General features: G+C 25.0%; 2 protein-coding genes across 2 annotated transcripts; both read left to right on the top strand.

The window, feature by feature from the left end:
• Positions 1-3,880: 3,880 nt before the first annotated feature.
• LOC129609282 (beta-mannosidase-like) lies at positions 3,881-10,860 on the top strand. Its single transcript, XM_055521215.1, has 8 exons — positions 3,881-4,186; positions 4,288-4,488; positions 4,555-4,651; positions 7,905-8,016; positions 9,479-9,586; positions 9,689-9,885; positions 10,220-10,641; positions 10,744-10,860. The coding sequence occupies exons 1-8, from the start codon at positions 3,881-3,883 to the stop codon at positions 10,858-10,860; spliced, it is 1,560 nt and encodes a 519-aa protein (XP_055377190.1).
• Positions 10,861-12,791: 1,931 nt separating this feature from the next.
• On the top strand, positions 12,792-19,412 carry LOC129609281 (beta-mannosidase-like). Its single transcript, XM_055521214.1, has 9 exons — positions 12,792-12,854; positions 15,246-15,384; positions 15,887-15,994; positions 17,496-17,589; positions 17,692-17,888; positions 18,223-18,644; positions 18,703-18,903; positions 18,970-19,149; positions 19,224-19,412. Exons 1-9 carry the CDS (start codon positions 12,792-12,794, stop codon positions 19,410-19,412), a joined length of 1,593 nt encoding a protein of 530 aa, XP_055377189.1.
• The last annotated feature ends 2,725 nt before the right edge of the window (positions 19,413-22,137 follow it).

Genomic DNA, 22,137 nt, shown 5'->3' with positions numbered 1-22,137 from the left:
TTCAAATCAAAAACATTTTTAATACGAAAAAGGAGACATGTAGTGTACACGGAGTTTGAATTTTTTATAGAAAAAATGGAAAAATTCAAATTAACAAAGCTGAGAATTTAATTCCAAAAAGGTAAACAGCTGTATTTTCGACCTATTTTTCAAACCTCTGTCTAAAGAATACCTTTCTTTGATTTTGCTGTATTAGTACATTGGTTTCGATCGGTTTTAAACAAATTTTTAGATAAAATTTTTAATTTTTAAATTTTAGCATAAAATATCTACCTAATTCAGTCTGTAAGCAAGCTATAGAAACTTATGGAAAATTATTATTATAGTGACGAATTATTTGCATACATAATGGTTCATGCTTATAACAAAAATTGGTTGCGATTAAGAAGCACAAATATGCACGAAGTTTTACAATTTCTTTTTTTTTTTATTGTATATTTTTTAAAATTACATTTTCTAACAATTCGATAACATTCTTACTTTCTCACTATATAAAACTATTTCCTCACAAAAAGGATAACAAGAATGTTCCTAACATAGTCTTAAAAGAATGTACCTAAAACGGTCTTAAATTTTTTTAATTGTATTTGTAACCCTGAAGAAAAACATAGGACCACAATAATAAAAATTTTTTCTTAAATTTTATGTGAAATTACAACATTCTCTGCAAAAAATTGAACTATTCATGCCCCAACAAAAACTAAATAATAAAGTCAAAATTATATCGGAAGCGCTGTGGACTCGAAAATCACCTTAGTTATGGAACATTTATTTAAAAACATATTTAATTTTTATTTGTAACTTTATGTAGATTTTTTTAGAACCGAATTATATGCGCGAGACCGAATTATAGCCGTATGACTGAAGAAAGATGCCCTGATTTAACAACATTACACAAAAGTGCAATATCCCCATCTGATTTGTTGGAAATTTTTGGTCGAAAATACCGTCGAATTGGATGTTTTTCTGTCCCTCACACAAATAATCATTTTTATCGTTTTCATTATCCTATTGAACGATATTTTCATATACCAAAATCATTTACAAATAAAGAAGATTTAAGAAACTTTTATTTTGAAATCATTTTTCGACACATTGGACTTATTGAGAGTCAAATGTGTCTATTATAATTTAAAAATCTTAATACCGAAATAATTCAATCGATTAACATTAATTTAGGAAAAAGTTTAACTTATATTGCCAAATCAAATTCAGGATATAAACATACAAGAGCAGTATTAAATACAACAAATGATACTAATAATTTTGAAAATTTAATAAAAATTTTATCATTATTTTGAAAATAATAATTCAATAAATTTTACAGATTTATGATGGGGAATGGCATCGTCTTCAAGTTGAAATTATTCCAATGAGAGAAGTGATTGAAAATAATAATGAAAATTATGAAGAATATTGGAGTAAAACAATTAAATTTCATGAAGATTGTATTCTTTTTGGTGAAGGTAATATTCTAGATTCAACACCATTTAATACAATTGATCAAATTGGAATATTTTTTAAAAAAAATTTAAAGAATTCGTTTACAGATGTAAGATTTTCTATAACTATAGGCAAGTTTATGTATTAGAAAAGTTTCTATTTTAGTTCAATGTGCTTTAAATGAGAAATAACATGTAAAAAACTACATAATTAATAAACAGATTACTTGAAAAGTGTTACTAAATTAAGAAGGAATTCTCTATTAAATACGCTATGCTTAATAAAATTCTTTAGCTAGACTTTAATACATTTTAAAACTTGCATTTATTTTAGGTACGCTAACTTTAGGTACGACATCAAGAGTTTAAATTACGATTTTATGGCTGTTATTTGTCGTTCTTTGCCAAAAATTAAGAAGCAATACGTTGTAAATGCTCTCTAGTATCTGACTACTCAGTATTGATACACACATGCCTATAATATAAAAAGAATTTCAAAAAATATAATTAATGATTTTGGATTTATTGGACTTGGTCACAACAAAAATACTTTAGTTAAATTTAAAAAGATAAGCAAAAATATCATATTCGCAGAGATTTATTAAAATTTATTATATGAGGGGTGGTCAAGCTCTTCGTTAATTCAAGCCATATTTAAAAATTTGAAATTTTTCGAGAGCCAAAATTTAAATTGTATTAAAAAGTTATCATTCTTAACTAAAATGGAATTAAGTTTTTATATTAAATAATTTCCATTTATTTTTCAGTAACTTAATTTAACATTTTCAGTAAAATTTTTTAAAATATATTAACACAGAAGTTAAAATAGAACTTGGGTATATTTATCTTTTGACTCGGGAGTCGCAGTTTGCCACACCAGTAATATTGTTTACTTTTTAGAATTTATTGTTTACCACTTTGTTGAATCATAACGTTAATTCAAAGAAAGTGTACTAATTCACACTATACCAGCCATAAATAATTCTGTCCAAATTTTGAAATTAATCATCACTTGCAATAGTTAACTGGACTTCTTCATAAATCGGATAAATTCTCGGAAGCTGTACAACAATAAAAATTTTAATAAAATGTTAATGAGAATTTTCTACAATCATTGTTGAAACTGAAATTTTATACATACATATATTATTTTTTAAATTTCTCTTAAAATCTGTAACTATATACATATATGTATGTATATATATACACATATTTGTTTAACACAGGTGTAAACAGAAACTTCCATTGAGCAATTTAGATCAATTTGCTTTTTAAACATTTCCAAACTTTGAATATTAATACATATATATATGTAAGTATATTTTCTAGTATAAGTGATCAGTCTTTAATTTTAATATTATTATTTTTATATTGTAGAATAAACTTGGAACAACAACAACTTTTAATAACAAATATGAATCATATTTTAATAACAATTAAAAATTTTATGAACCGGCATTGTTTTTTTATTTTTATTGTAAATATAGTTAAATGTAAATATGTAAACGGTTGTAATACTTGTAAATTTCACATTCTGTTCGTCAGCCATACGAATTAACATACACTTATACTTTGTAGATCGATAAGAACAGAAACTGTACAAAATATTAAACGTATAGCTCATCATGCAAGTATAGCAATAACTGCTGGTAATAATGAAAATGAAGCTGCATTAGTACAAAATTGGTAAGAAGTTTAATTTTAAGATTTACACTTTAAATTGTTAAATTTATTTTGAAATATTAAAATAAAATTTATTCGACATAATTTATATTACAAAATTTAAAGGTACAATACAAAACCTGAGCAGAAACGTTTTGAAAAAGAATATCGGCTTTTATATAATACAACAATCAACGATGAGTTAAAAAAATTTTATAATCATCCATCAAGACCAGATCCATTAACATCATAACCATCAAATTGCGATAAAACTATTGAAGATGATTTTATATCACCACAGCCACAAGATCCAAATTATGGTGACAGTAAGGTATATGTTAATAAAAATATTCAGTTTTATTTCAATTTGGTTTTTGAAAATCTTTTGGGTCCAAAATTTTTCTCGAATTAATTTTCATTCATTTTAGAATTTATTTATTTCAATTGTTACTCAAAGAAATCCATAGCATCACCAATTTTTTAAGATTTTATTAGAAAACTTTATTACTCTCGCTCTTTTACAATAATATTCGATCTCCATTATTATTTAGAAAAAAATATGATTCTGATGTAACCTTAAAATTTTCTAAAAAAATTTTAATAAAAATAATTTATCACAATTGTTATAAAAAATTTTTTGTAATTATTGTTTTTTTTTAGTACATTTCTATGAATATTTTCGTGATTGGTCTGATCCAGACGTATATCCAATACCAAGATTTTCATCAGAATATGCTTTTCAATCATTACCACAAAAATCTGCATGAGATAAAATTATGTATAATTATGATAATTTCAATGATTTATTAGAACATCGTCAACATTTACCATTTGGTAATGAAATAAGATCATGTTTAATGTTCCGACAATTACCATTAATAACATCAGATCAACCAGATTATGCTGAAAATATTACATGCCTTAGGCAACTTACACAAGCTTTAGCTACAAAATTAGAAACTGAAATTCTTCGTAAAAATCGTAATAGTAAACATAATAGAATGGGTGCATTATATTGCCAATTAAATGATGTTTGGATAGCACCATCATGGTCTAGTATTGATTTTAATGGAAATTATAAGGTAAAAAAAATAAAATATACTAACTAAGTTTTACAATTCAATAATTTAAATCTTTTGTTATTTAAATTTTAATAAAAAAAATTAATATTAATTATTTTTAGTTTCTTCATTATTGGGCTAAAGAATTTATGAAACCAATATCAATAATAGCACATTCAAATAAAAGTACAAATGATGTTGAAATAACAGTTATAAGAGATACCATCGAAAAGTCACCATTAACCTTTAATATTATTCGGAATACTTTCTTATATAATACATTAGCTCCAACAAAAATATATGCAGCCAAAACTATTTCTATTGTAATTACTCTTCCTTAATACATGTAAAACAAAAAAATATTTTAAAATTGATTAATTATATTTTAGAAACCAAATAGTGTATTGTCAGCTGATACATTCCAACTTGAATCAAATTTAGATCCAAAAACATATTTTTATGAGATTCTTCTTAAAGATGGTAGAGGTGATACTATTGCTAAAACATATCATTTTCCTCAACCTATTTATTCTAAAATTTATAATTTTAGAATAATACTTAGTTAATAAATTACTTAATTTTTCATTTAACCAAAAAAAAACAGGTGGAAATTTATACAAGCAAATATCAGGCTCCAATTTCAAGTATTAGTATTAGTGTTAAAGTTAGTTATCCAGCATTATTCGTTTACATAGAAATTGTACATGATAATATTACAAGTTATACATTATCAATAATGGTTTTATTTAAACTGATCCAATTAAAATGATTTATTTAGAATGTAGAAATGATTATAAAATATCAACAGAACATATTAAAATTTATACAGTAAATCAATATATGAATGAAAATTATCCAACAACTGAAGAACTACCAGAAAGATGTAAAAAATAGAGATTTTTTGCTTTGTACAAAATTGTATTAAATATTTATTATGAGAAAATTTCTTTTTTAATGATTAAAATTATGTATCCAAAAAATTCCTATTGTACTTTTTTAAATTGTGTATCCGAAACTTTTAATTATTATAATCTCTTGTATTTTTAAATTACCTTTATTAGCGTAAAATTGATATTGGATTTGATTGCTCAAATAAAAATTTTATTGCTTAATGTAGCAATTCATTATATTAAAAATTCGATTCAATCTGCAATCCAAACGTACATAGTACGTAAATAAATATATTTATAAAAAAATACTAAATACGTTAATTTTCTGAATAACACCCGAATCATAACAGCTTGAAGTTTACCATATTAAAGTTTAGTTTAGAAACTAGAGAAAATTGCAAAATTACGTCAATTAATTGAAAAACTAACAAAAATTTTTTTAAAAATTAAAAATTCAAATTTTTCAAACTCTAAACACACTCAACTTCGAAATTTGAAAATATCACAATGAAGAGGAATATCAATTAGAAAGCCGTTGTTTTAGGCTCCCCAAAACATATTTAAAGATAGTAAAGTACTTAGAAAGAAAATTCTGTCTATTTACATGAAACTTTATTATATTTGAAAATTTATTATTTCATGCAAACAAAAAAAAAATTTTCTTATAAAAATGGTAAAAATTGAATTTGAACTCAAGCATATTTTTTTTGTATAAACACAAAAAATGTCAAAATTTTGACGGATCCAGACCTAAGTCCGGTCTAAAAATTTACCAGTGACTACCCTTAAGCCTCGCGGTCGTACTGCAATTCTAAAAATCTAAGTCTAGGAAATGTTTTGAAAACTTTTAACTTAATCTAATAACACATTCACACAACAACTAACAAACTCAACAACATTCACACAAAATATATAGGAACTAACTCTTAATATAAACCACCAAATTATATTATACATATATTTTTTTCAAAAATATTTTTATTTTTTAAATATTCACGAGGATAAAATTTTTCTTTTTTCATTTTCAATTCAAAATGAAAATATTATTAAAATTTTTTTTTTAGAAAATGGTAAAATTTGGATTCGAACTCAAGACAAATTTTTTTGAAAAATTGCTGTCAATTTAAAATCAAAACATTATGAAGAGAAAAATATATAAGGAATTAGAATTGAATTAAAATTTTAAAACGGATAACAAAATGGCTAAAATTACTTAAATATGCACATTAAGGAGTCTAAGGAAATTTATTAAGAAAAAATTAATTCAATTAGCGTTTACCGTAAAGCTGAAAATAACAAGAACAATGAAAATTTCGAAATGTTTAAATGAACTTTTTTTAACAATAACCAGAATATTATGAAATTTTCATCTGGAATCAATTTTCAAATCAAAAACATTTTTAATACGGAAAAGGAGACATGTAATGTACACGGAGTTTGAAATTTTTATAGAAAAAATGGAAAAATTCAAATTAACAAAGCTGAGAATTTGGAATTAAGGTAAACTGCTGTATTTTCGACCTATTTTTCAAACCTCTGTCTAAAGAACACCTTTCTTTGATTTTGCTGTATTAGTACATTGGTTTCGATCGGTTTTAAACAAATTTTTAGATGAAATTTTTAATTTTTAAATTTTAGCATAAAATATCTACCTAATTCAGTCTGTAAGCAAGCTATAGAAACTTATGGAAAATTATTATTATAGTGACGAATTATTTGCATACATAATGGTTCATGCTTATAACAAAAATTGGTTGTGATTAAGAAGCACAAATATGTACGAAGTTTTACAATTTCTTTTTTTTTTATTGTATTGTATATTTTTTAAAATTACATTTTCTAACAATTTGATAACATTCTTACTTTCTCACTATATAAAACTATTTCCTCAAAAAAAGGATAACAAGAATGTTCCTAATATAGTCTTAAAAGAATGTATCTAAAACGGTCTTAAATTTTTTTAATTGTATTTGTAACCCTGAAGAAAAACATAGGACCACAATAATAAAAATTTTTTCTTAAATTTTATGTGAAATTGCAACATTCTCTGCCAAAAATTGAGCTATTCAAGCCCCAACAAAAACTAAATAATAAAGTCAAAATTATATCGCAAACCCTGTGGACTCGAAAATCACCTTAGTTATAGAACCTTAATTTAAAAACATATTTAATTTTTATTTGTAACTTTATGTAGATTTTTTTAGAACCGAATTACATGCGCGGGACCGAATTATAGCCGTATAACTGAAGAAAGATGCCCTGATTTAACAACATTACACAAAAACGCAACATCCCCATTTGATTTGTTGGAAATTTTTGGTCGAAAATACCGTCGAATTGGATGTTTTTCTGTCCCTCATACAAATAATCATTTTTATCGTTTTCATTATCCTATTGAACGATATTTTCATATACCAAAATCATTTACAAATAAAGAAGATTTAAGAAACTTTTATTTTGAAATCATTTTTCGCCACATTGGACATATTGAGAGTCAAATGTGTCTATCTAAATTTAAAAATATTAATACCGAAATAATTCAATCGGTTAATTTTAATTCAGGAAAAATTTTAACTTATATTGCCAAATCAAATTCAGGATATAAACATACAAGAGCAGTATTAAATACAACAAATAATACTAATAATATTGAAAATTTAATAAAAATTTTATCATTATTTTGAAAATAATAATTCAATAAATTTTATAGATTTATGATGGGGAATGGCATCGTCTTCAAGTTGAAATTATTCCAATGAGAGAAGTGATTGAAAATAATGATGAAAATTATGAAGAATATTGGAGTAAAACAATTAAATTTCATGAAGATTGTATTCTTTTTGGTGAAGGTAATATTCTAGATTCAACACCATTTAATACAATTGATCAAATTGGAATAGTTTCTAAAAATAATTTATGGAATTCGTTTACAGATGTAAGATTTTCTATAACTATAGGCAAGTTTATGTATTAGAAAAGTTTCTATTTTAGTTCAATGTGCTTTAAATGAGGATGCAGTATAATTATGAAGAAATAACATGTAAAAAAACTACATAATTAATAAACAGATTATTTGAAAAGTGTTACTAAATTAAGAGGGAATTCTCTATTAAATACGCTATGCTTAATAAAATTCTTTAGCTAGACTTTAATACATTTTAAAACTTGCATTTATTTTAGGTACGCTAACTTTAGATACGACATCAAGAGTTTAAATTACGATTTTATGGCTGCTATTTGTCGTTCTTTGCCAAAAATGAAGAAGCAATACGTTGTAAATGCTCTCTAGTATCTGACTACTCAGTATTGATACACACATGCCTATAATATAAAAAGAATTTCAAAAAATATAATTAATTTTGGATTTATTGGACTTGGTCACAACAAAAATACTTTAGTTAAATTTAAAAAGATAAGCAAAAATATCATATTCGCAGAGATTTATTAAAATTTATTATATGAGGGGTGGTCAAGCTCTTCGTTAATTCAAGCCATATTTAAAAATTTGAAATTTTTCGAGAGCCAAAATTTAAATTGTATTAAAAAGTTATCATTCTTAACTTTCATATCATTCTTAACTAAAATGGAATTAAATTTTTATATTAAATAATTTCCATTTATTTTTCAGTAACTTAATTTAACTTTTTCAGTAAAATTTTTTAAAATGTATTAACACAGAAGTTAAAATAGAACTTGGGTATACTTATCATTTGACTCGGGAGTCGCAGTTTGCCACACCAGTAATATTGTTTACTTTTTAGAATTTATTGTTTACCACTTTGTTGAATCATAACGTTAATTCAAAGAAAGTGTACTAATTCACACTATACGAGCCATAAATAATTCTATCCAAATTTTGAAATTAATCATCACTTGCAATAGTTAACTGGACTTCTTCATAAATCGGATAAATTCTCGGAAGCTGTACAACAATAAAAATTTTAATAAAATGTTAATGAGAATTTTCTACAATCTTTGTTGAAATATTACATATATTATTTTTTAAATTTCTCTTAAAATCTGTATCTATATACATATATGTATATATATACACATATTTGTTTAACACAGGTGTAAACAGAAACTTCTATTGAGCACTTTAGAACAATTTGCTTTTTGAACATTTCCAAACTTTGAATATTAATACATATATATATGTAAGTATATTTTCTAGTATAAGTGATCACTCTTTAATTTTAATATTATTATTTTTATATTGTAGAATAAACTTGGAACAACAACAACTTTTAATAACAAATATGAATCATATTTTAATAACAATTAAAAATTTTATGAACCGGCATTGTTTTTTTATTTTTATTGTAAATATAGTGAAATGTAAATATGTAAACGGTTGTAATACTTGTAAATTTCACATTCTGTTCGTCAGCCATACGAATTAACATACACTTATACTTTGTAGATCGATAAGAACAGAAACTGTACAAAATATTAAACGTATAGCTCATCATGCAAGTATAGCAATAATTGCTGGTAATAATGAAAATGAAGCTGCATTAGTACAAAATTGGTAAGAAATTTAATATTAAGATTTACACTTTAAATTGTTAAATTTATTTTGAAATATTAAAATAAAATTTATTCGACATAATTTATATTATAAAATTTAAAGGTACAATACAAAACCTGAGCAGAAACGTTTTGAAAAAGAACATCGGCTTTTATATAATGCAACAATCAACGATAAGTTAAGAAAATTTTATAAGCATCCATCAAGACCAGATCCATTAACATCATCACCATCAAATTGTGATACTATTGAAGATGATTTTATATCACCACAGCCACAAGATCCAAATTATGGTGACAGTAAGGTATATGTTAATAAAAATATTCAGTTTTATTTCAATTTGGTTTTTGAAAATCTTTTGGGTCCAAAATTTTTCTCGAATTAATTTTCATTCATTTTAGAATATATTTATTTCAATTGTTACTCAAAGAAATCCATAGCATCACAAATTTTTTAAGATTTTATTAGAAAACTTTATTACTCTCGCTCTTTTACAATAATATTCGATCTCCATTATTATTTAGAAAAAAATATGATTCTGATGTAACCTTAAAATTTTCCAAAAAAATTTTAATAAAAATAATTTATCACAATTGTTATAAAAATTTTTTTGTAATTATTGTTTTTTTTTAGTACATTTCTATAAATATTTTCGTGATTGGTCTGATCCAGACGTATATCCAATACCAAGATTTTCCTCAGAATATGGTTTTCAATCATTACCACAAAAATCTGCATGGGATAAAATTATGTATAATCATGATAATTTCAATGATTTATTAGAACATCGTCAACATTTACCATTTGGGAATGAAATAAGATCATGTTTAATATTCCGACAATTACCATTAATAACATCAGATCAACCAGATTATGCTGAAAATATTATATACTTTAGTCAACTTACACAAGCTTTAGCTACAAAATTAGAAACTGAAATTCTTCGTAAAAATCGTAATAGTAAACATAATACAATGGGTGCATTATATTGCCAATTAAATGATGTTTGGATAGCACCATCATGGTCTAGTATTAATTTTAATGGAAATTATAAGGTAAAAAAAATAAAATATACTAACTAAGTTTTACAATTCAATAATTTAAGTCTTTTGTTATTTAAATTTTAATAAAAAAAAATTAATATTAATTATTTTTAGATTCTTCATTATTGGGCTAAAGAATTTATGAAACCAATATCAATAATAGCACATTCAAATAAAAGTACAAATGATGTTGAAATAACAGTTATAAGAGATAGCTGTTATAAGATATAAAGTCACCATTAACCTTTAATATTATTCGGAATACTTTCTTATATAATACATTAGCTCCAACAAAAATATATGCAGCTAAAACTATTTCTGTTGTAATTACTCTTCCTTAATACATGTAAAACAAAAAAATATTTTAAAATTGATTAATTATATTTTAGAAACCAAATAGTGTATTGTCAGCTGATACATTCCAATTTGAATCAAATTTAGATCCAAAAACATATTTTTATGAGATTCTTCTTAAAGATGGTAGAGGTGATACTATTGCTAAAACATATCATTTTCCTCAACCTATTTATTATAAAATTTATAATTTTAGAATAATACTTAGTTAATAAATTTTTTTTTTTTTTTTTTTTTTAACAAATTCTTCAATTTATTGCAACTAAGTCAAGTTGACCTATCCAGCAATTTTCTTCTATCTCTTTATTTAAGTGTGGGGGAAACCATCCATTGTTGGCAACCCCAAGGATCATATGAATTCTCTCTCAACCCAGGTGTATATCAGTAGGTCTTTTTCTATTGAGTCGTCTAGGAGCTTCGTTGACCATTATTTGTCTCATTTCAGTGTTGTGATGCTGCTGTATTCTATTTACATGTTTGATGGAGTGTCTTTTTATTTCTTCTTCGACCGTGCTAATGTTGAGATCCCTATGTATGGTAGAATTTCTTACATACCAAGGTGCCTTTACTATATCTCTCAGTACTCTGTTCTGAATGACTTGAATGATTTGCTGGTTCGTTTTCTTTGTACACCCCCAAAGTTGTATACCATATGTCCAAATTGGTTTAATTGCTTGTTTGTATATTAATAATTTATTATGGACACTCACTTCTGAGTATCTCCCCAATAACCAATTCAATTTAGCGATTGTGATGTTTAACTCCTGTTTTTTCTTTTTTACGTGTTCTTTCCATCGTAGTTTTGCATCTAGTGTCATCCCTAGGTATTTTGCTTCATTGGCATAGGGCACAATTTTATTATTTAATAGTACTGGAATATTGTTATTTATGTGCTTATAAGTAAAGTTGACATGAACCGACTTGTCCTCGTTAATTGTAATTCGCCATTTTTTCATCCATAACATAACTTCATCTAATGATTTTTGTAATTTCTCCGTGCTTTCTTGGATGGTATTACCATGGGCTAAGATTGCTGTATCATCTGCATAAGTTGCGGTATGGGAAAATATCGCCTGAGGAATATCTCGTGTAAATAGCAAATATAGCACCGGACCCAGAACGCTCCCTTGGGGCACACCTGCTTCTATGCTCCTAAGTCCAGAGTATTCATCACCTTGCCTCACTCTAAACGTTCTATGGCTTAGATATGACTTCAGGACTTCACTTATTTTTGTCGGGAAAACCTGTAGCTTGGAGATCAGGCCCTCATGCCACACCCTGTCAAATGCCTTAGCGACATCTAGGAAAACAGCTGAGCATATTTCTCTTCTCTCTAACGAGTTTTCAATTACGTTCGTGATCCTGTGGACCTGATCAATAGTTGAATGGTTACTTCTAAATCCAAATTGATGATCTGGGATTAAATGTTCCGCTTCTATTGTTGGCATCATTCGTTTTAACAGTAGCTTTTCCAAGACCTTAGATATGATTGGTAGAAGTGATATTGGTCTGTAGGATTTTACTTCAACTTGCGGTTTACCTGGTTTTGGCACCATCAGGACCTCAGCCACCTTCCAAATTTCAGGAAAATATTGTAGTTAATAAATAATTTAATTTTTCATTTAACCAAAAAAAAACAGGTGGAAATTTATACAAGCAAATATCAGGCTCCAATTTCAAGTATTAGTATTGGTGTTAAAGTTAGTTATCCAGCATTATTCGTTTACATAGAAATTGTATATGATAATATTACAAGTTATACTCGTACATTATCAGATAATGGTTTTATACAAACTGATCCAATTAAAATGATTTATTTAGAATGTAGAAATGATTATAAAGTATCAACAGAACATATTAAAATTTATACAGTAAATCAATATATGAATGAAAATTATCCAACAACTGAAGAACTACCAGAAAGATGTAAAAAATAGAGATTTTTTGCTTTGTATAAAATTGTATTAAATATTTATTATGAGAAAATTTCTTTTTTAATGATTAAAATTATGTATCCAAAAAATTCCTATTGTACTTTTTCCGAAACTTTTAATTATTATAATCTCTTGTATTTTTAAATTACCTTTATTAGCGTAAAATTGATATTGGATTTGATTGCTCAAATAAAAATTTTATTGCTTAATGTAGTAATTCATTATATTAAAAATTCGATTCAATCTGCAATCCAAACGTACATAGTACGTAAATAAATATATTTATAAAAAAATACTAAATACGTTAATTTTGTGAATAACACACGAATCATAACAGCTTGAAGTTTACCATATTAAAGTTTAGTTTAGAAACTAGAGAAAATTGCAAAATTACGTCAATTAATTGAAAAACTAACAAAAATTTTTTTAAAAATTAAAAATTGGAATTTTTCAAACTCTAAACACACGCAACTTCGAAATTTGAGAATATCACAATGAAGAGGAATATCAATTAGAAAGCCGTTGTTTTAGGCTCCCCAAAACATATTTAAACATGCTTATACTTTGCATACTTAAAGTTTCAAAAATTAAACAAGTTGATTTTAAGCTCCAATAGCTCGGAACTTGTTGAGCTGTAAACATTGTCATCATAAAAAAGTTTTACCTACCTGTGGTGTTCTTTTTAATGTTAGATAGTAAAGTACTTAGAAAGAAAATTCTGTGTATTTACATGAAACTTTATTATATTTTAAAATTTATTATTTCATGCAAACAAAAAAAAAATTTTCTTATAAAAATGGTAAAAATTGAATTTGAACTCAAGCATATTTTTTTTGTATAAACACAAAAAATGTCAAAATTTTGACGGATCCAGACCTAAGTCCGGTCTAAAAATTTACCAGTGACTACCCTTAAGCCTCGCGGTCGTACTGCAATTCTAAAAATCTAAGTCTAGGAAATGTTTTGAAAACTTTTAACTTAATCTAATAACACATTCACACAACAACTAACAAACTCAACAACATTCACACAAAATATATAGGAACTAACTCTTAATATAAACCACCAAATTATATTATACATATATTTTTTTCAAAAATATTTTTATTTTTTAAATATTCACGAGGATAAAATTTTTCTTTTTTCATTTTCAATTCAAAATGAAAATATTATTAAAATTTTTTTTTTTAGAAAATGGTAAAATTTGGATTCGAACTCAAGACAAATTTTTTTGAAAAATTGCTGTCAATTTAAAATCAAAACATTATGAAGAGAAAAATATATAAGGAATTAGAATTGAATTAAAATTTTAAAACGGATAACAAAATTTCTAAAATTACTTAAATATGCACATTAAGGAGTCTAAGGAAATTTATTAAGAAAAAATTAATCCAATTAGCGTTTACCATAAAGCTGAAAATAACAAGACAATGAAAATTTCGAAATGTTTAAATGAACTTTTTTTAACAATAACCAGAATATTATGAAATTTTCATCTGGAATCAATTTTCAAATCAAAAACATTTTTAATACCTAAAAGGAGACATGTAATGTACACGGAGTTTGAAATTTTTATAGAAAAAATGGAAAAATTCAAATTAACAAAGCTGAGAATTTGGAATTAAGGTAAACAGCTGTATTTTCGACCTATTTTTCAAACCTCTGTCTAAAGAATACCTTTCTTTGATTTTGCTGTATTAGTACATTGGTTTCGATCGGTTTTAAACAAATTTTTAGATGAAATTTTTAATTTTTAAATTTTAGCATAAAATATCTACCTAGTTCAGTCTGTAAGCAAGCTATAGAAACTTATGGAAAATTATTATTATAGTGACGAATTATTTGTATACATAATGGCTCATGCTTATAACAAAAATTGATTGTGATTAAGAAGCACAAATATGCACGAAGTTTTACAATTTCTTTTTTTTTTTTTATTGTATATTTTTCAAAATTACATTTTCTAACAATTTGATAACATTCTTACTTTCTCACTATATAAAACTATTTCCTCACAAAAAGGATAACAAGAATGTTCCTAACATAGTCTTAAAAGAATGTACCTAAAACGGTCTTAAATTTTTTTAATTGTATTTGTAACCCTGAAGAAAAACATAGGACCACAATAATAAAAATTTTTTCTTAAATTTTATGTGAAATTACAACATTCTCTGCAAAAAATTGAACTATTCATGCCCCAACAAAAACTAAATAATAAAGTCAAAATTATATCGGAAGCGCTGTGGACTCGAAAATCACCTTAGTTATGGAACATTTATTTTAAAACATATTTAATTTTTATTTGTAACTTTATGTAGATTTTTTTAGAACCGAATTATATGCGCGAGACCGAATTATAGCCGTATGACTGAAGAAAGATGCCCTGATTTAACAACATTACACAAAAGTGCAATATCCCCATTTGATTTATTGGAAATTTTTGGTCGAAAATACCGTCGAATTGGATGTTTTTCTGTCCCTCACACAAATAATCATTTTTATCGTTTTCATTATCCTATTGAACGATATTTTCATATACCAAAATCATTTACAAATAAAGAAGATTTAAGAAACTTTTATTTTGAAATCATTTTTCGACACATTGGACTTATTGAGAGTCAAATGTGTCTATTATAATTTAAAAATCTTAATACCGAAATAATTCAATCGATTAACATTAATTTAGGAAAAATTTTAACTTATATTGCCAAATCAAATTCAGGATATAAACATACAAGAGCAGTATTACAACAAATGATACTAATAATTTTGAAAATTTAATAAAAATTTTATCATTATTTTGAAAATAATAATTCAATAAATTTTACAGATTTATGATGGGGAATGGCATCGTCTTCAAGTTGAAATTATTCCAATGAGAGAAGTGATTGAAAATAATGATGACAATTATGAAGAATATTGAAGTAAAACAATTAAATTTCACGAAGATTGTATTCTTTTTGGTGAAGGTAATATTCTAGATTCAACACCATTTAATACAATTGATCAAATTGGAATATTTTTTAAAAATAATTTAAAGAATTCGTTTACAGATGTAAGATTTTCTATAACTATAGGCAAGTTTATGTATTAGAAAAGTTTCTATTTTAGTTCAATGTGCTATAAATGAGGATGCAGTATAATTATGAAGAAATAACATGTAAACAAACTACATAATTAATAAACAGATTACTTGAAAAGTGTTACTAAATTAAGAAGGAATTCTCTAATAAATACACTATGCTTAATAAAATACTTTAGCTAGACTTTAATACATTTTTAAACTTGCATTTATTTTAGGTACGCTCACTTTAGGTACGACATCAAGAGTTTAAATTACGATTTTATGGCTGCTATTTGTCGTTCTTTGACAAAAATGAAGAAACAATACATTGTAAATGCTCTCTAGTATCTGACTACTCAGTATTGATACACACTTGCCTATAATATAAAAAGAATTTCAAAAAATATAATTAATGATTTTGGATTTATTGGACTTGGTCACAACAAAAATACTTTAGTTAAATTTAAAAAGATAAGCAAAAATACTCGTATCATATTCGCAGAGATTTATTAAAATTTATTATATGAGGGGTGGTCAAGCTCTTCGTTAATTCAAGCCATATTTAAAAATTTGAAATTTTTCGAGAGCCAAAATTTAAATTGTATTAAAAAGTTATCATTCTTAACTTTCATATCATTCTTAACTAAAATGGAGTTAAATTTTTATATTAAATAATTTCCATTTACTTTTCAGTAGCTTAATTTAACTTTTTCAGTAAAATTTTTTAAAATATATTAACACAGAGGTTAAAATAGAACTTGGGTATATTTATCATTTGACTCGGGAGTCGCAGTTTGCCACACCATTAATATTGTTTACTTTTTAGAATTTATTGTTTACCACTTTGTTGAATCATAACGTTAATTCAAAGAAAGTGTACTAATTCACACTATACCAGCCATAAATAATTCTGTCCAAATTTTGAAATTAATCATCACTTGCAATAGTCAACTGGACTTCTTCATAAATCGGATAAATTCTCGGAAGCTGCACAACAATAAAAATTTTAATAAAATGTTAATGAGAATTTTCTACAATCATTGTTGAAACTGAAATTTTATACATATATTATTTTTTAAATTTCTCTTAAAATCTGTAACTATATACATACATATATGTATATATATACACATATTTGTTTAACACAGGTGTAAACAGAAACTTCTATTGAGCAATTTGGAACTATTTGCTTTTTGAACATTTCCAAACTTTGAATATTAATACATATATATATGTAAGTATATTTTCTAGTATAAGTGATCACTCTTTAATTTTAATACTATTATTTTTATATTGTAGAATAAACTTGGAACAACAACAACTTTTAATAACAAATATGAATCATATTTTAATAACAATTAAAAATTTTATGAACCGGCATTGTTTTTTTATTTTTATTGTAAATATAGTGAAATGTAAATATGTAAACGGTTGTAATACTTGTAAATTTCACATTCTGTTCGTCAGCCATACGAATTAACATACACTTATACTTTGTAGATCGATAAAAACAGAAACTGTACAAAATATTAAACGTATAGGTCATCATGCAAGTATAGCAATAATTGCTGGTAATAATGAAAATGAAGCTGCATTAGTACAAAATTGGTAAGAAATTTAATTTTAAGATTTACACTTTAAATTGTTAAATTTATTTTGAAATATTAAAATAAAATTTATTCGACATAATTTATATTATAAAATTTAAAGGTACAATACAAAACCTGAGCAGAAACGTTTTGAAAAAGAATATCGGCTTTTATATAATGCAACAATCAACGATAAGTTAAGAAAATTTTATAATCATCCATCAAGACCAGAAACATTAACATCATCACCATCAAATGGTGATAAAACTATTGAAGACGATTTTATATCACAGCCACAAGATCCAAATTATGGTGACAGTAAGGTATATGTTAATAAAAATATTCAGTTTTATTTCAATTTGGTTTTTGAAAATCATTTGGGTCCAAAATTTTTCTCGAATTAATTTTCATTCATTTTAGAATTTATTTATTTCAATTGTTACTCAAAGAAATCCATAGCATCACCAATTTTTTAAGATTTTATTAGAAAACTTTATTACTCTCGCTCTTTTACAATAATATTCGATCTCCATTATTATTTAGAAAAAAATATGATTCTGATGTAACCTTAAAATTTTCTAAAAAAATTTTAATAAAAATAATTTATCACAATTGTTATAAAAAATTTTTTGTAATTATTGTTTTTTTTTAGTACATTTCTATGAATATTTTCGTGATTGGTCTGATCCAGACGTATATCCAATACCAAGATTTTCCTCAGAATATGGTTTTCAATCATTACCACAAAAATCTGCATGGGATAAAATTATGTATAATCATGATAATTTCAATGATTTATTAGAACATCGTCCACATTTACCATTTGGTAATGAAATAAGATCATGTTTAATATTCCGACAATTACCATTAATAACATCAGATCAACCAGATTATGCTGAAAATATTATATACTTTAGTCAGCTTACACAAGCTTTAGCTACAAAATTAGAAACTGAAATTCTTCGTAAAAATCGTAATAGTAAACATAATACAATGGGCGCATTATATTGGCAGTTAAATGATGTTTGGATAGCACCATCATGGTCTTGTATTGATTTTAATGGAAATTATAAGGTAAAAAAAATAAAATATAATAGTTTTAATAAAAAAAATTAATATTAATTATTTTTAGTTTCTTCATTATTGGGCTAAAGAATTTATGAAACCAATATCAATAATAGCACATTCAAATAAAAGTACAAATGATGTTGAAATAACAGTTATAAGAGATACCATCGAAAAGTCACCATTAACCTTTAATATTATTCGGAATACTTTCTTATATAATACATTAGCTCCAGCAAAAATATATGCAGCCAAAACTATTTCTATTGTAATTACTCTTCCTTAATACATGTAACACAAAAAAATATTTTAAAATTGATTAATTATATTTTAGAAACCAGATAGTGTATTGTCAGCTGATACATTCCAACTTGAATCAAATTTAGATCCAAAAACATATTTTTATGAGATTCTTCTTAAAGATGGTATTCTTCTTAAAGATACTATTGCTAAAACATATCATTTTCCTCAACCTATTAAAAAAGCAGTCGGATTAAGAGATCCAAATATAGAGGTAAAATTTATAATTTTAGAATAATACTTAGTTAATAAATTACTTAATTTTTCGTTTAACCAAAAAAAAAACAGGTGGAAATTTATACAAGCAAATATCAGGCTCCAATTTCAAGTATTAGTATTGGTGTTAAAGTTAGTTATCCAGCATTATTCGTTTACATAGAAATTGTACATGATAATATTACAAGTTATACATTATCAGATAATGGTTTTATACAAACTGATCCAATTAAAATGATTTATTTAGAATGTAGAATCTGACCATTGGTGCAGTGGTTATGGCACCGGCCCTTTAACCGAAGGGTCTCGGGTTCAAACCCCGGTCAGGTATAAAAGTTATATTCAATATTATATAACTTAATATGCAATATTAATAAATTTATACAAGTAATTTTCAAATATTCATAATATGCGATACGAGTACTAAAAAGACTAAGAAAAATAAGCAGTAAAATATTAATAAACGGAAATATTTAATATAAATAAAAAAAAATACGGTAGGCTAGTCACCTACTAGCTACCTCTCTATGACTATAGAAACTAGGACATGATAGATATCATAAACTAGCCCTATGCTCCTTATAGGAGTGAAGAAGAAAAAAAAAAAAAAATTTAGAATATAGAAATGATTATAAAACATCAACAGAACATATTAAAATTTATACAGTAAACCAATATATGAATGAAAATTATCCAACAACTGAAGAACTACCAGAAAGATGTAAAAAAATAGAGATTTTTTGCTTTGTACGTAATTGTATTAAATATTTATTATGAGAAAATTTCTTTTTTAATGATTAAAATTATGTATCCAAAAAATTCCTATTGTACTTTTTTAAATTGTGTATCCGAAACTTTTAATTATTATAATCTCTTGTATTTTTAAATTACCTTTATTAGCGTAAAATTGATATTGGATTTGATTGCTCAAATAAAAATTTTATTGCTTAATGTAGCAATTCATTATATTAAAAATTCGATTCAATCTGCAATCCAAACGTACATAGTACGTAAATAAATATATTTATAAAAAAATACTAAATACGTTAATTTTCTGAATAACACCCGAATCATAACAGCTTGAAGTTTACCATATTAAAGTTTAGTTTAGAAACTAGAGAAAATTGCAAAATTACGTCAATTAATTGAAAAACTAACAAAAATTTTTTTAAAAATTAAAAATTCAAATTTTTCAAACTCTAAACACACTCAACTTCGAAATTTGAAAATATCACCATGAAGAGGAATATCAATTAGAAAGCCGTTGTTTTAGGCTCCCCAAAACATATTTAAAGATAGTAAAGTACTTAGAAAGAAAATTCTTTGTATTTACATGAAACTTTATTATATTTTAAAATTTATTATTTCATGCAAACAAAAAAAAAATTTTCTTATAAAAATGGTAAAAATTGAATTTGAACTCAAGCATATTTTTTTTGTATAAACACAAAAAATGTCAAAATTTTGACGGATCCAGACCTAAGTCCGGTCTAAAAATTTACCAGTGACTACCCTTAAGCCTCGCGGTCGTACTGCAATTCTAAAAATTTAAGTCTAGGAAATGTTTTGAAAACTTTTAACTTAATCTAATAACACATTCACACAACAACTAACAAACTCAACAACATTCACACAAAATATATAGGAACTAACTCTTAATATAAACCACCAAATTATAGTATACATATATTTTTTTCAAAAATATTTTTATTTTTTAAATATTCACGAGGATAAAATTTTTCTTTTTTCATTTTCAATTCAAAATGAAAATATTATTAAAATTTTTTTTTTAGAAAATGGTAAAATTTGGATTCGAACTCAAGACAAATTTTTTTGAAAAATTGCTGTCAATTTAAAATCAAAACATTATGAAGAGAAAAATATATAAGGAATTAGAATTGAATTAAAATTTTAAAACGGATAAGAAAATGGCTAAAATTACTTAAATATGCACATTAAGGAGTCTAAGGAAATTTATTAAGAAAAAATGAATCCAATGAGCGTTTACCATAAAGCTGAAAATAACAAGAACAATGAAAATTTCGAAATGTTTAAATGAAGTTTTTTTAACAATAACCAGAATATTATGAAATTATCATCTGGAATCAATTTCCAAATCAAAAACATTTTTAATACCAAAAAGGAGACATGTAGTGCACACGGAGTTTGAAATTTTTATAGAAAAAATGGAAAAATTCAAATTAACAAAGCTGAGAGTTTGGAATTAAGGTAAACAGCTGTATTTTCGACCTATTTTTCAAACCTCTGTCTAAAGAATACCTTTCTTTGATTTTGCTGTATTAGTACATTGGTTTCGATCGGTTTTAAACAAATTTTTAGATGAAATTTTTAATTTTTAAATTTTAGCATAAAATATCTACCTAGTTCAGTCTGTAAGCAAGCTATAGAAACTTATGGAAAATTATTATTATAGTGACGAATTATTTGTATACATAATGGCTCATGCTTATAACAAAAATTGATTGTGATTAAGAAGCACAAATATGTACGAAGTTTTACAATTTCTTTTTTTTTTATTGTATATTTTTTAAAATTACATTTTCTAACAATTTGATAACATTCTTACTTTCTCACTATATAAAACTATTTCCTCACAAAAAGGATAACAAGAATGTTCCTAATATAGTCTTAAAAGAATGTACCTAAAACGGTCTTAATTTTTTTTAATTGTATTTGTAACCCTGAAGAAAAACATAGGACCACAATAATAAATTGAACATTCTCTGAAACACAATGAAATTACAACATTCTCTGCAAAAAGTTGAACTATTCATGCCCCAACAAAAACTAAATAATAAAGTCAAAATTATATCGGAAGCGCTGTGGACTCGAAAATCACCTTAGTTATGGAACATTTATTTTAAAACATATTTAATTTTTATTTGTAACTTTATGTAGATTTTTTTAGAACCGAATTATATGCGCGAGACCGAATTATAGCCGTATAACTGAAGAAAGATGCCCT

This window comes from Condylostylus longicornis, unplaced genomic scaffold (assembly GCF_029603195.1).
Source record: "Condylostylus longicornis isolate FDR11 unplaced genomic scaffold, ASM2960319v2 ptg000038l, whole genome shotgun sequence".
Lineage (NCBI taxonomy): Eukaryota > Metazoa > Arthropoda > Insecta > Diptera > Dolichopodidae > Condylostylus > Condylostylus longicornis.
Note: the sequence above shows the minus strand (reverse complement) of the source record. Positions and strands in the feature narration are given on the sequence as shown.